General features: G+C 35.5%; 1 protein-coding gene across 3 annotated transcripts in view; it reads left to right on the forward strand.

Moving 5' to 3' along the window:
• Positions 1-16095, forward strand: part of FSTL5 (follistatin like 5) — a 663363-nt gene extending 647268 nt beyond the window's left edge. For all 3 annotated transcript variants that reach the window (XM_077752758.1, XM_077752759.1, XM_077752760.1), the window contains one exon: positions 15169-16095. In XM_077752758.1, the coding sequence (XP_077608884.1) occupies positions 15169-15871 (703 nt within the window). In that variant the 3' untranslated portion in view covers positions 15872-16095. The remainder of the gene's footprint in view (positions 1-15168) is intronic.
• The last annotated feature ends 669 nt before the right edge of the window (positions 16096-16764 follow it).

Consider the following 16764-nt stretch of genomic DNA (forward strand, 5'->3'; position numbering starts at 1 on the left):
ATGAGTTTGAGCCCTGTATCAGGTTCTATGCTGACAGTGAAGAGCCTGCTTGAGATTCTCTCTCTGCCTCTCTCCCGCTTGTTCTCTCAAAATAAATAAATAAACTTAAGTATTCCAAAATATTTTCATCACCTCTAAGGGAGAACCTGTACCTTGTAGAAAATCAGTTGCATTATCCTGTCATCAGAAATGTTAGCTATACCCAGATCCTGTCAGTAACAGTTCCTTTGTGTTTTATAATTTTTTTTTAATGTTTTACTTATTTCTAGGAGAGAGAGAGAGACAGCGTGAGCAGGGGAGGGTCAGATAGAGAGGGAGTCACAGACTGAAACAGGCTCCAGGCTCTGAGCTGGCAGTCAGCACAGAGCCCGACGCGGGGCTCGAACCCACGAAACGCGAGATCATGACCTAAGCGAAAGTCAGACGCTTAACCGACTAAGCCACCCAGGCACCCCTTCCTTTGTGTTTTGTATCTACTCTTAATCAACTGATGGCTAGACCAAGATATGAAAAAGTCACTTTTAAAAATCCTATGATTGATAGAAAAGTAAGAGAACACCAAATAATTATAACAAATTTAAAATCACTGTAGTAAAATATGTCATTATTGAGCTCTAAATTAATTAACATTAGTTAAGTATTCTAAAAAGACAGCAACCGTCTATTTTCATCCAAGTGAAATAGCACCATCTTTTCAGTTCATTGTTATAAACATTCTAGCTATATGCATGTTGCTTCTGCCCTGAATAAGAACTTCATGACTTAAAATACTGATATTCTTAAAACTAATTTATTCTTTCAGTGTTCTGGAAATTAACTAGCATCATCACCATTGTACAAACAGAGATAAAACCAATGAAATTATAGTTTTGGGATATTTAGTTTTACAACATAAATATTAGTCACACTTTGGTTTTTCTATTTCTACATTCTTCCTCGTAAAACTTCATTACATGTTTCTCTATAGCAGCATTGTGCCAATTAAAAGAAGTCATCAGGGAAAAGCAACTAAAGCTAATAAGATTAAATTTTCGAGCAGGATGGATGAAGTAGTTATACAAATTCAACTACTTTCGACTTGTTTGTCGTCATTTCTATAGTATGAATGCTTGGTTCAACCTCTGAAATAAATACGGCTTTTCAGAGATTTGCAGTAAATCACGTTCATTTTTACATTTTGATGTGCAGTCACCAAATTGCATATAATAGACTTAAAAATGGAAAATCTTCCAATATTGTTGAAATGAGAGTTAAGACAATTATCAAAGGTGCTCTTTTGAATATAGAAGTTGTAAAAAACATATAGCTATGCCAGGTTGAATTTCAAAGCAAATTTTCAAAGACCGAATAGTTTAGAGAAATGTAAAAAGTAATCTGTGATTAACATTGTGGAATGATGTCTTAAGAGAAGAAAACTTTTCTGTTTCCCATTTTTTCCATTCCATTGTTTTCCTACATTGGATTCTGTCTCCCCTCTCTGTCCCTCCCTCTCTCTCACTGTGTCTCTGTCTCTTAAAAATACATAAATGTTAAAAAAATTAAAAGTAAGGTAAAATCAAATTATAACTGCAAAGCGATTTTTTCAAGCAAAGTTTACGTTTCATTTTATGATGCAAATTCTTTATCAATATTACATATCATAATATTTCCCTTTGGTCCTCAATCTAATATTCAGCTACTATATTCTTATTCATACTATAAATTTATAGTTCCATTATTTCCTTGTATGATTCAGTAAAACTATCCTTTCTATTTACATGTTTTTCATATAATTTAACATCAAAACATACTCTGGTATTTTCTTCTTCTTTTTTTAAAGGTTTATTTATTTTTGAGAGAGAGAGAGAGAGAGAGAGTATGTGTGGGGGAGGGGGAGAGAGAGAGGGAGACATAGAATCTGAAGCAGGCTCCAGGCTCTGAGCTATCAGCACAGAGCCTGATGCGGCACTCAAACTCATTAACCATAAGATCATGACCTGAGCCCAAGTCAGATGCTTAATGGACTGATCCACACAGGCTCCCCATTCAATTTTTTTAAGAGAGAGCAAGAGAGCCAGCAGGGGAGGGGCAGAGAGAGGGAGACACTGAATCCCAAACAGGCTTCACACTGCCAATGAAGAGCCTGACTCAGGACTCGTACTAGGAAACTGAGCTCATGACCTGAGCCGAATCAAGAGTCAGATACTTAACTAACTGAGCCACCCAGGCACCCCAGAATCAGTGCTGGATTTAAACACACTTTGTTTTTGTTACCAATGGACTGGTAAAAATAAATATCGCACTTTGAGGGGGTTAACTCATTACCCCCTCTCATGTGAGGAATAGCTATTTGTTGGCTAATTTTTCTTTTTAACCTTCTGCTTTTTTGATTTTAGTAATTCATTATATAGTCAGAATATTGAATTCTTTTATATTTCGCACATTTTATGGATTGCTTTAATCATTGTTCATTTTAAAAATATAATCACCTGTATCAAGCTTCACTTTTAGACTTCAAAAATGTGGGGTCTTACTTTAAAAGGTATTATCTTCCCCAATATTTATATTGTTGATGCATTTAATGCTGCTATAATACTGTTATTTAATACTGATCTTTTAATACTATTTTAATATTATTGTAATTTCAATTCTTTCACCTATCTAGGTATTGTTTTATGTAGAAAATGAGTTATGCATACACTTTTTATTAGATAGCTGATTATCTCAACATATAATGTGCCTATATCTTCTCTACAGATTTGATAAACAATTACTATTATTATTATAAACTTAACTTTCACATATGACTGCTTCTGAAACTTTTATTCTTTCCATCCATATTCTTGTGTATTGCTGAAATGCCATTAGATAGAGGTCGATTTCGAAATAATATATTTTAAAAATAAGAGGAAAGTACTAGCCATCACAATGATAAAAATGAAGATTTAATTTGGTTAGAAAAGACTAGGTAAAATTATCCATGTTTAAAAATGATATGACTGAATATAAATAACACTAGAATATTGGCTGAAAACCTAAAATAAAATAATTTAAAATTATAAGAGGCACAGAATTAAATCAGAAATTAATAACTTTATGCATGCGAACAAAACCAATCAGGAGATATAATGGAAAAAAGAATCCATTAATATTTAGAAGTAAAAGGTAAAATATCTGTGCATATACCCAAGGAGGAATTATTTTTTCTTGATACAGCAATTAAAAATGAATCAAATGAATATAAATACAGATCATATTATTTTTAAAATGTTAAAACTCAATACATAAATTAATATTCCCCTGACATAGCAACATTTTAATTTTTTACTTTATTTATGTATTTTGAGAGAGAGAGAGAGAGAGATTGTGTAGGAGGAAAAGGGTAGGGGAAGAATGGCAAAGAGAGAATCCCAAGCAGGCCACCCTGTCAGCATAGAGCCTGAGGCGGGGCTCCAACTCAAGAGAATTGTGAGATCATGACCTGAGCTGAAGTCAGATGTTTGACCCCCTGAGCTCCCCAGGTGCCCCACAAGATAAAAGTTCTAATTATGCTCTAGTCTGATAAACTGAAAAGTTTATGGAACACCACACATACACACACACACACACATACACACACACACACACACACTCAAAAAGCCAATAAGTTTCAAGAAAAAAAAAATGTTAGATCCATTCTTCTGGATATTTATACATATTATATAGGCTCATAAAATAGTGTAAAAAGTATCTATGAGGAAAGAGAAAGACTGATGAAAGAAATAGAACATTCAGACAAAGACTGAATGCATATAGGCCAACAAGTGAAATTCCAAATCAATGGGAAATCATGGACTATTTAATAAAATAGTGCTAATAGTAAATTATCTTAAGAAGTTTTTTTAAAAAGTTGAGGGGTGCCTGAGTGGCTTACGTCCATGAGTTTGAGCCTTGCGTTGGGCTCTGTGTTGACAGCTCAAAGCCTAGAGCCTGCTTCAGAATCTGTGTCTCCCTCTCTCTCTGCCCCTCCCCTTCTCATGCTCTGTCTCTCTCCCTCTCTCAAAAATAACTAAACATTAAAAAAATTAAAGGAAAAGAATAAAAACCGTTGAGTCACTACCTTATGTGATAAATTTTTATAATAATGATCTCCAGTTAACCCTGTCTCCCAGTATCAATGGTTTTGGTGAGTCCCCTTGCACATTGCCCCTATGCATGTTATTTCTCTATGTCCAGGAACATAAGCAAACACAAGTGAAGCAAAGACTTGACAGGAGCTTTCCCTCTTAGAATGTTGCATTTACCTTTGATGGAAGTCTTGTGAACATCTTTGAAGCCTAGAAAACCACATGGAGAGAAGAAGGCTCACCTGTCTCAGGCTTTCTTGCTAAGCTAACCCACCAACCGACATGAGTGCACATATTACCAAGGAAGTGATTAAGTAAAATATGGTGGATCTTACTATAGATTTCCTATGAGTGACTATAAAGCAGAATAATAACTATGCACAGAGCAACATGAATGTATCTTTAAAATGTAGTGTTGAAAGAACAAAATACACCATGTGAGATATATACTACATTGTCATTTATATGAATAAAAACCACAAGCAAAACAAAATAAAACAAACTTCTCCCCTTTCCCTTGCTCTTGCATACCTGAGAACATACATATAAATCAAGAAAATTTTAAAAATTACCACAGATACATTTCTAAACATATTTTACAAACTTGTAGGCTGTTAAACACAAATTACTCATGCAGCTTTACCTAACAAAAACATAAAAGTAATGGGGAAATAATAATACAACCACTGATATTAATCATGTGCATAACTTTTACCACAGATTTCTAACTTAGTTCTGCTAATTTAACAAAGCACCATGGACTGGGTGGCTTAAACAACAGAAGTTTATTTCTCACAGTTCTAGAGGTTGGGAAGTCAGATATCAGGCTGCCAACACGCTCAAGTTCTGGTGGGAACCTTCTTCCTGGTTTGCAGATAGCAGCCTTAAGCTGTGTCCTCCCATGGCTGACAGTGAGAGAGATCATATCTCCATGTCTCTTCTGTTAAGGGGACCATTCCCATTCAGGAGGGTTCTACCCTGATGACCTAATTTCCTCCCCAAAGTTCCACCTCCAAATAACGTCACATTGAGGATTAGGCCTTCCACATAAGAATTTGAGGTGTGGGGGACACAATATCAGTCAGAGCATTCCACCCCTGGTTTCTCAAATTCATGTCTTCTTACATGGCAAAATGCATGCATCTTATTCCAGTAGTCCCAAAGGTCTTAATTTGTTCTGGCATCAATTCTAAAGTCCAAAGTCCAAAGTCTTAGCTAAATGTCATCTAAATTAGACATGGGAAAGACTTTGATTCACACTGAGGCAAAATTGTCCTCTAACTGTGAACCTATGAAATCAAATATGTTATGTGCTTCCAAAATAAAATGTTGGGGCTGGCATAGAATAGACATTCTGCTCCATATTGCAGAAATAAAACAGAAGAAAGTGGTGATGAGACTCAAACAAGTCTAAAATTTAGGAAAGCAAAACTGTGTGAAATTTTAAGGCTTGAGAATAATCCCCTTTGACTTGATGTTCGACTTTCAGATTCACTGCAGTGGTGGCCATGTCCCTACAGCCCTGTAAGGTGAGGGTGGCACCCCCCAAGCCTCTGGGTGATATTTCATCTCTTTCAAACTAAGACTGTAGCCCTGATGATCAGTGAATCACCTTGGAGTCATTTTTTTTTTCCCTTTATCTTGAAGAATAATACATGTTCACAGATAAATAGCTGTGTCCAATGGCCTTCCTTCATTCCATCCTTTCTCCATCCCTTTCAGTTCACACTGGCAGACTCCCTGCTGGGGTGGCTGATTAGTTCTATGGTTCACACCATGCTAATCTCCTTATTAAGTGGCTGGTCTTCCACACCTTTACTGATCTTTTCTGAACAAGCATCCCCCGCCCCTTTTATTTTAAGTATTATAGACAGGCTAAAATTTTTCCAAATCTTTATGTTTTGGGTCCTTTTTGCTTAACAATTCTTCCTTTAATTCATGCATTTCTGTTCTTATTTTACTATAGGTATCAGGAGAAACCAAATCACTCCTTCAACACTTGGCTTATAAATCTCAGCTGAATATTCAATTTCATCATTCTCAAGTTCTACTTTCCACAAAACACTAAAACATGACCGCAGTTTAATTAAATTCTCTGTCACTTTACAGTAAGGAAATGCCTTCCTTCCAGTTTCCCAATAATATATCCCTTGTTATCATCTGAAACCTCATCATGGTGGCCTATTTCTCCATTTTGTTCATGATTATTTATGTATTCTCTAAGAAGATGAAGGCTTTCTCTCAATCCCTCCTCTTTTATTTCTGAGCCCTCATCAGTAATGCCTTTAGCGGTCCCTACGTATTGGCTTTTTCTAGCATGCACCTCAAAACCCTTCAAGGCTCTATGCCGTACCCAGTTCCAGTGCTTCAGCCATACTTCAAGAAATTTGTTGTAGCAGCACCTCTCTGCTACTAGTTTTGCTTTAGTCAATTCAGGCTGCTTTAACAAAATATCACAGACTGGCAGGCTTAAGCAACAGAAATTTATCACAGTTCTGGAGATGAGGACATCAGAGATCAGGATGTCAACATGTTTGGGTTCTGGGGAGAGACCTTTTCCTAGTTTGTAGACTGCCATCATCTTCTCCTCACGTGCCAGAAATAGTGAAAATCATCTCTCTTGGGACTCTTCTTATAAGGGCACGAATCTAATCCATGAAAGCTCACCCTCATTATCTAATTTCTTCCAAAAGGTTCCACTTTCAAAAACAATGGGGATCAGTGCTTTAATACATGAGTTTGGTGAGGTGAGGGGAACACAGACACTTAATATACAACAATTATTAAAAATGTTTTACCAATAACAAAAGGTAAGAGACATTTTCTAAAGCTTTACCAGAAGTAAAAGTGTGCTAGCTAAAGAAGCATTTATTTTAGGTGGGAAAAAAATCAAGAATGTTCCTTCTCCCCAGCATCTGAGTGGCTTAGACAGGTAAGCATCCAACTCTTTAGCATCTTATATCTGCTGAGGTCCTGCTATATAGTCTAGGTCCAGCTCTGGTCTGAGCATGGAGCCTGCTTGGGATTCTCTCCCTCTCTCTGTGACCCCTGTGCTCGCTTTTTCTCTCTCTCTCTCAAAATAAATAAATAGACAAAAAAAATGTTTCTTTTTCCAGCTTGGAAAGTTACACATTGTTTCTTTATCAATTGTCAATTATCCCAATTAGAAACTAAATATAGGGGCACGTGGGTGGCTCATTCAGTAAAGTGTCTGACTTCGGCGCAGGTTATGATCTCACAGTTCATGGGTTTGAGCCCCACATTGGGCTCTGTGCTGACAGCTAAAAGCCTGAAACTTGCTTTGGAATCTGGGTCTCCCTCTCTCTCTCTGCCCCTTCCCTGCTTGTGCTCTGTCTCTCTCTCAAAAATAAATAAACATTTTTAAAAAAAGAGACTAAATGTATATGTCATAATCCTCACTTAATGTATCTCTGTATATGCACTAGAATTCATTTTTTTTTTTTTCTAGTTTCTTTGGCCAAGGAAATCTGTAGCTGCTGTTTTGCATTTCTATCCCCAGGTACACACTCTACCCTCCACTATCTTGCTTTCTATTCCAGAAGGCTGCATAATATGGCTTCTGGCTGGTTTGGCCAATGAAAAGCTTAACTGGAGATTGAATGAAGAAGAAACATAAGACCAGAATATAGAATCCACCCTACTCTATCACTCCCTATTCTCCTGCCATTTAGTACATAATCAACTGTTTCTTTAGATCAAAGGTAACAAATCCTCACAAGATGCACCTCTCTTCATAACTCTTTCCTTCTGAGATACAGTAATGACAACAACCTTATTATTACTCCTGCCATATTACTGCACTGTCCCTTGTGACCAATTTCTACTTCACTGTAAACAGACTCTTTATTACACCCTCCTTGATTTATTCTAATTGAAATTTATTCCTTTCCTTCTGGGATCCAGACTAATATAAACCCTCTCTTCAAGTGAAAGCCTACCATAACAGAAATGTAAATTAGTAGCTGAAACACGGATATAACTATATCCATCCCTTCTCTCATCTTTGAAGAGGCTCCCTAAACACTTTTTGAAAGTCAGGGCATACAATTACAAGCACCCCACTACTTGACTGTAATTACCTTAAGGATAGGAATCATTTATTTTTTTCTCCATTTTCTTTATGAGGTTGTACAAAGTGTGCTGAACATACCAGGTTGTGAATAGTATTGAATTTGGTCACACATTATCTAGAACCCAACTCATGACAGGTCTAGTTTCTACTATTATTTATTTCTTGGAGGTTTGCAATGGAAACTTCATTAGTATTTTTTTTATTAATAGACTTTTCTTTAGCCTTTGTTTTACCTTTCTTTTGTATTTCCACCTCTATATTCACAATTTCTTTCTTCTAATTACTAACTCCATTTCCACTCTGACATCCCTACTCCATTTGTCAGCTTCTGCATAAAACACAACCTTATCAGAAAAATGAGTAAGATCCAAGAGGCTCCTGTTTTAATATTTTCATGTTTTTCCGAAACCAAGTTAAGAAGAGCAACCAATCTTTTAAGATGGCATCTGAAAGCACAGGTGTCAGGGTGTTTTCTTGTTTTTGCTTTTCTTTTGTTTATTTGTTTCGTTTTTTTCCCCCTAAGCTATTAGGCTCTTCAAAAAGAGATGGAGGACTTTGGCTTTTGAATATATGTCTGTTGTATATATGGTGTGCACAGAATTTTTAATAAATCTGTTTATCTATCTATCTATCATCTATCATCTATCTATCTATCTAATGTTCTGGCCACTAGAAGTGATAGACCTTTAGGCACTGTATTAATTCTGTCAAGCAATTAGATATCCTGAATATACTAAAATTAAATTATGCATATATGCTTTGATTTGGCCTAGAAGAATCAAACTTACTACAGATCAGAACAATAGGATACCAGAGAGGAAGAAAATAGGGAATTTAGTATTCAAAAATACATTCTACTTTTTAAAGAAAAAACTTCTAAAAGTGAAGTACGGGAAGTAATGTTAAAATCTTTAATATAGAATTTCTATAATATACTTACAAAAGGCAGGTAGGAGGCATCCTGTGGTTCATTTTAGCTTTTCGAACTTATGTTTTGAAAACAGAAAACTTCAAAGTAGCATCATTTCTCAAACACATCTAAGCATTAGGTCTATTCAGAAACTGTCCTTGCTCTAGTTATAAACCTTTACTAAATGTGTCAATTCTATTTCTCTGTGCTTCCTATCTCCTGAATATGAATGTGACCACTTTATGAACAGGTATGTTTTACTGAGCTATTTATATGAAGTTCAGATAAAAACTAAATCCTCTGGTACTTGAATAGGAACAGCATTCAATCTTTTCTTACAAGGGTCAGTCTGGGATAATAGAAAACAACTAAATATAAAGGAATTCATAAACTAGTGAATGATGTCTCATGTCAGATTTATGCTTTGCATCCATGAAAACTCTCTGTCAGCTATAACACAATGGAAGATGTCATTTCAACAGAACATTGTATGTGTGAGTTTATATATTAATTACACAGAGAGGAGGTTATAATTTTCATTTCTTATTACCTGTTCAGCATCTCTTACCTTTCAATTGGAAAAAAAACCAAGATGCTTATTATCCAATTAGAAAAACAAGGTACTAGTAATCCTGCCCAATAGTATTATGAAGCACTAATTATGATAATATGTTTTGGATGTTTTTTCTCAATACAACTAATTCCTAGGGCTGTTGAAATGACTCTGTTCCAGAATTTTATCTCAACGAACATGGTTTCTATTACTGAGACATCAGTAATAAACGTCAGTGATGTTTTTATAACAGGATAGAGTGTCTGCCTAATCTGTTGTCCAAATACACCCAATCTATACTTACAAGTTCCTCTTTGCATCCATTGATATACATAGAAATATTTGTTTTAAAAATTAGGGAGGTGTAGATGATAGGGTATGAGGAGTGAAGTCATGTAGGAATGGAGAAGGAGCATCGGAGACATTTCCCAGCTTGTAATATGGTGGTTGATCTCACTGGCTAAATACTAAAACTCAGCAGTAAGGTGAGCTTTCAGGTGAGAATCTATGAGGACTTTGGGGAAACAGTGGTATTATATTAAGACTCAGGAGATAACATACTTGTTATTCTGCAAATCTTATGAGGTTCTTTCACTCTAAGCTTTGGACTGTTAACATTCTTGGCACCAACCATGAAAAGTAATACAAGTTATTAACTGCGATTATGAAATTCCTTCAGTAGTATCTTAGAAAGCAGAATAGGGGCAGAATAACATGGTAGATGTGGGGGTGACAATAATTGGAAAATTGCTCTGTGAGATCCTGTGTGATCAGACTCATTTGGGAACTGAGTGAGACATTTGGGGAAATCAAACATTACACAAATGCAAAAAGTGCAGCCTGGTCTTGTGCGCTGTGAAAGTCTCTAAGTGGCTCTTTATTAGGCTTCGTGGTATTTCAACCATGTTTTCCTTTAACTATTTGTTCTTTCCCCCTCTCTTCGGAATAACCTCCCTTGCAAGGCTCTTGCATAAATTCTGACTACAGTTCTCTGTGTCTTTAGACATCCGTGTCCTAAAATTGGCCACAAAATTTTCTTTACTTTTAGTGAAACTTCTTGTGTCAGACAGGTATCTGTTTCAAATCCCATCATCTATGCAGACATCAAAATCACCCAGCACACCATGGCTCAATGCTCCAGGCCCTCACTGAGAACTGAAGCAGCACCTCCAAGCAAAGAAGTGAGCTAGAATGCCTTTGTTCCTAACAATGTGAGAGACTAGATGATTGGGTGAGGTGTGTACCAGCCATAGATCCTGTTGGCACAAGTGAGAACAAGAAAAGAAATGTGAATTTCAGTGTGATATATGCTGTATTCACAGTAGAAAACTCTTGCCACATATGAGTAACATGACATGCTTATTTTAAAAACGGAGAAGACGGGGTGCTTGGGTGGCTCAGTCAGTTAAGTGTCTGACTCTTGATTTCAGCTCAGGTCATGATCTTACAGTTTGTGAGATCTCTCTCTCCCCCTCTTTCCCCTTCCCCACTCCCTCTCTCTTCCCCCCGCTTCAAAACAAATTTTTAAAAAATCTTTAAAAACTGGGACTACTGGCTATACAGAAAAATTGATAATTTGTTTATTTTCCCATTTATGAATTATACTAATCTGCTGTCCCATAGGAAATATCCTATTAGACTGATAATGGGAAAATGAGGTTAGTTGCAGTATAAAGCATAAGCAAGTTCTATTTTTTGAGGATGTACTGTTTGCCTAGTAAGAAACATACATTTCACTTTTATCCTCAAAGCAAGGTAGTGCTTTTATCCTCTTTCTGCTAATGAAGACATTGAAACTCGTGGCAGTTGAGAACTTTACGTAAAGTGACCTATCTATTACCTTGAAAAACTGGATCATGAGACTGAAAAGCTTTACGTCATCCAAAACAAGTTCTCTTGTATGAGTCAGTTCAGGACCTCACCTTAAAGTAAATAAAAGCAGTAATTAAAGTTGAACTCTTTAAAAACCTTTATAATGAAGTAGATTGATTACACTTGAGAAAAAAATAATTTGGGAAAGAAAAATGGGGCCCTAATTCTCCTCACCTACTCCTACAAAAAGTCCACACAATGCCGTGCTGGGAGGGCACACTTTCCTAGCTTTATTAATTTCCTAGTAAAAGAAGTGATTCCAAGAGAAAGTTTTAACTCTCATTTCTTACAGTCTGGAACTTCCCATACATATTCTGACAAATATTAGACAAACTATGTTAGGCCTAGTACTGTGCAGGATTTTATTATACTAAGCAGGCATGAAAGTTGAGAGCCTCGTAAATATTAATCACAGACTAATGAACAGTGGGAGATTTTTGAATATCAATCTGTACTAGAGGGAAATTTTGAATTAGAGACACCACTTCCTACCCAATAAATCAGTGGTGAAAAATTGAAAGCATTCTCATGCATCTGCTTATGTAGCTAGATCTCCAGTCCTAAAGGAGCATGCAGCATGGATGCCAAAATAGATGTAATTTTATCACCCCACATAGAGCTTTTGCATTTTTAACCGGACCATTTTTTAAAATTTTAATTACCTCCAAAAGAGGCTGGATTGTATCACAGAAAACTTGAGTGCATTCTTTAGTATTAGAGTTAAAATAGTTCATGAGTAGTTAGAGCTTGTCTCATTCTTCTTCATTAGCATTCAAAAACGATGGCCCAAAAGGACTGGAAGACTCAAGGTTAAGAGAGGAGCTGAAATGCCAAAACTTGATTGGCTTCTTGCTTTTATTAAATGTATGTGTCACTGCTTTTTTCTCTGTGCACATGTACAGCACATAACATTAAAAAAGACAATATATTCCATTATTATTCAAAATTTCATAAATAATAGCACATACAATCATATACACACTTGCATATCCTTAATGATTATCTGTTAATGGAAAAATATCCCTTTACAATAATCAAAGTTAATTATTTATTAAGCCAAGTAGGAGAGTAGAGACTGTTATATCGGATTTTATGGTGTTTTTGATGTTGACACAAAACAATGGGACTCCACTTTCAGTTAAGGGTTTTTGTTTTTTTTTTTTTTGTATGCTTTAATATTCAGATAGTATTTAAGAGCCTTACTAGGTTATTAATATTTTAATGGAAACACTAAGAAGTGGTTTTTAATAATATGAATGCTTCTTCATATCATTATAATTAAAACTAAAACTTTATCCTAAATAGGTATGGTATGAGCTGTGTTTACTGAAATGACACAAACACATTTATTAAGGACACAGCAAAAAAGTGGATCCAGGAAATAAGCCAGAAATGGTGAATGTCATTCTGAAATACACCAGAAATTTATTTTCAAAATGATTCTTTTATTCCATCTCATGTAAATAGAAAAAGTGGTAATTACTAAATTAAGTCATAGTGTAGCAGAATGCTATAATTAAACATGAATCACTAAGTTGTCAATTTTTATTACTCAGATTCCTAGACTCATTAAAAGCTGGGACAGATATGCTGATCTACAATATATTCCTAGCACCTTATATTTAGTAGATGTTCAATAAATATTTAAAACTTTTTTTTAAAGGACCATTGTAGTTTTTTTTTTTTTTTGTACAGATGGAGTTGTAATCTCTCTAAAGATAGTCTCTTCACAAATGTTTAAATATAGCTAGAATTAGATATAGTTTCCCAACTTTATATGAGAACATAGAAGCAGTTATAGCTTTATATCCATTTCAGTCAAGTATTTGTGCTTATGCACTTGCTGTTTTCTACAGTTACAAGACAGAACTGATTTTTGAGAACATACATCTTATTTTCTCTAAGATATCAAAGATGAGTTTATTTAGGGGCGCCTGGGTGGCTTAGTCGGTTAAGCGTCCGATTCGCTTAGGTCATGATCTCGCGGTTCGTGGGTTCGAGCCCCGCGTCGGGCTCTGTGCTGACTGCCAGCACAGAGCCTGGAGCCTGTTTCAGAGTCTGTGTCTCCCTCTCTCTCTGACCCTCCCCTGCTCACGCTGTCTCTCTCTCTCTCTCTCCTAGAAATAAATAAAAATATTTTAAAAAAAGATGAGTTTATCTATATTTTTGAGCTGGCATGTGCTTATATTTGAAATTTCAAGGAAGTATTACCCCAAATGCAAAATATCTATGTATGGAAATGGTCATTTTTACATAAATAAATTTTGACTAAGAATTAGCATATTGAAATGATGTTCACAGGTGACATAAGTGGTAAGTGGTTATCATTAGAGATTTTTGTTTGTTTTACATTGTCACAAATGATCTTATTTTTATTTTTTCATTTATGAGCACATTCAATGTAACAATAGATGCCTGGTTTTTATATTTATGGAGCTTTTGAAAATACTAGGATGTGTTTTAATCAACATTAATGACAAAAAGTATAGTCCTTCAGAATTTTATTGGCCAGTATCCATTTTGGATATAACTTTGTATAGCAGTCCCCATCTAATATTACCTTATTTAACTTCTTTTTTTTATAAGAACCCACTGGTCTTATGGGCCTCAGTTTCAAAATATATTTAGATTTGTCACTCAGACTTAAAGAATTTCTAGTTAGTATTCCAGACAAATGCTTTGAAAATTACTATAGTAATTAAAGAGGGAAGCAAAACAAATAAGAAATATTTACTTTTAAATGAACTTTGATAGAAAATATCATAAATCTTTAAGTTTCATCATTGTTCAGTATAAGATAACTCAGGTATACCACTGAAAACAATAACAATGTAAGCATGGTTGAAAACTGTAACTTGTATTTAAAACTTAAAATAAGTGTTAAAATCATAAAAGTAATAAATCAAAGTAATCTTTTTAAAATTTTTAAATATTTTATTTATTTTTTGAGAGAGAGGGAGAGACAGTGTGATCAGGAGAGGGTCAGAGAGGGAGGGAGATACAGAATCTGAAGACAGGCTCCAGGCTCTGAGCTGTCAGCACAGAGCCCAATGTGGGGCTCGAACCTATGAACCAAGAGATCATGACCTGAGCTGAAGTCGGACCCTTAACTGACTGAGTCACTCACGTGCTCCAATCAAAGTAATCTTAAAATCTTATAAATAGAAGTTTAAGACTACCTATAAAATGAGAAAGTAGTGGATAGTTGTCTAAGTAGAGACGAATGTCACATTTTTTCTGATGGTCATGAGACAAGAAGGAAATGAAGTATGTGAAATAGCTATATATTCAAGTATTTTATTCTGCAGACTTCAGTAGCAGTAAACCAAGCTTGTTCAATATCAGGATTAAAGACACACATGATGTTTATTTTTTTCCCCGGTATGGTAAAAGTAAAATTTGTTGTTCCAATTAACTAGATATATTGCTTTCAATTATTTTGTTTTCTACACCATGATTTACAATTGTTTGGCTGTAATGAAGGAATAACCTAGAAAAAGGAAGAGGGTGGGGACATTTAAAAGTTTAATTCTAAAATGATAATGACACAAATTACTGCATAGCCTGACAATTAATGTGTGGACTTGTGATGGCCCTTCCCACCTGCCCACAAACTACAGAGTTTCGTGTCTAACTTTGGTTTTCATCTTTTCAGGTTTGGATTTATTCTTCACAAAGATGAAGCTGCACTACAAAAAATTGATCTTGAAACCATGTCATACATCAAGACAATTAACTTGGTGGACTATAAGTGCATTCCTCAATCATTGGCATATACGCACTTGGGAGGTTACTACTTTGTTGGCTGCAGACCTGACAGCACTGGGGCAATTCCCCCACAGCTTATGGTGGATGGTGTAACCGACTCAGTCATTGGATTCAATAGCGATGTGACAGGCACTCCGTATGTCTCTCCAGATGGGCACTATCTTGTCAGCATTAATGATGTGGGAGGTCTTGTAAGGGTCCAGTACATTACCATCCGAGGAGAGATACAGGAGGCTTTTGATATTCACACAAATCTGCACATATCTGATCTGGCATTTCAGCCATCCTTTACTGAAGCCCACCAATACAACATCTATGGTAGTTCAAGCACACAGACTGATGTGCTCTTTGTGGAGCTCTCCTCTGGGAAGGTTAAGATGATCAAAAGTCTTAAGGAACCACTCAAGGCAGAAGAATGGCCTTGGAACCAGAAGAACAGGCAAATCCAGGACAGTGGCTTGTTTGGTCAATACCTGATGACACCTTCCAAGGACTCTCTCTTTATCCTAGACGGACGACTCAATAAGTTAAACTGTGAGATCACTGAAGTTGAGAAAGGAAATACAGTCATTTGGGTTGGAGATGCCTAGGAGCCCTATTAGATAATTATTGAATGAAGAGTTTTCCAGTACATTGCACTTAATCCATTGTTTAAATTTACAGCTTAACCTTTCAAGATTACACTCTAGTCAAACATAAGTTACTTGGTTGACCCAAATAAAACAGATTTTTTTTTTGCAAAGATGAACACAATTAGTAATATTTGTTGACCTGAAATATTTAACACAATATTTAATAAGAAATCACATGAATCACAAGCATCAAATCTATAATTACATTAAAGCCAACAAAATGGAAATTTAAATAATTAAAAAATAACTGCAGGGAATTTCAGATGACTTTAAGCATTTCATTTTGGGGGTGGTTTATCTAGTCTTTTTTCTCTGTCTTTTGGTATGCTTAAACTAGGAAGGTATTGTGGAACCTTAAAATTCTTACTTCAAAATATTCTGTCCCATCCACTGTTTATAATCTTTTGTGCCTTGAATGGAATGTCACAAGAAGAACAGGTAGGCTGAAAGCTGCATACTGAACACCCTCATAACTATAAATTTTTTGTCATTAAAAGAGAAAAGTTTAACATCTTTTACACTAAATCCTGTCTTCAGCATTGGTTTAAACCTCAATGAAATATCATTTGAAGGTATAAGTTGGCCATAGGTTGAACACCAGTGACCAACTCTATTTAACACTTACAATATGATCTGCAGCATGCTATGGAAAATGAGGAGGAAAGGAGGAAAAATAATTATGGAAAAATGTTTGCAGTGTATTCTCTACTCATTTTGCTTTTGATCATTGGAGTGCATTGTATTTTTAATGCAAGTTTGTCTGGGATGTCAACTGCTTACAAATGTTTATTATTAGCAGAATTGATTCCTTTCTTTTCATGTAGTCCAGTGTTGAATCAGCAGGAACTTTC

This window comes from Crocuta crocuta, unplaced genomic scaffold (genome assembly GCF_008692635.1).
Source record: "Crocuta crocuta isolate KB4526 unplaced genomic scaffold, BGI_CrCroc_1.0 scaffold346, whole genome shotgun sequence".
Classification (NCBI taxonomy): domain Eukaryota; kingdom Metazoa; phylum Chordata; class Mammalia; order Carnivora; family Hyaenidae; genus Crocuta; species Crocuta crocuta.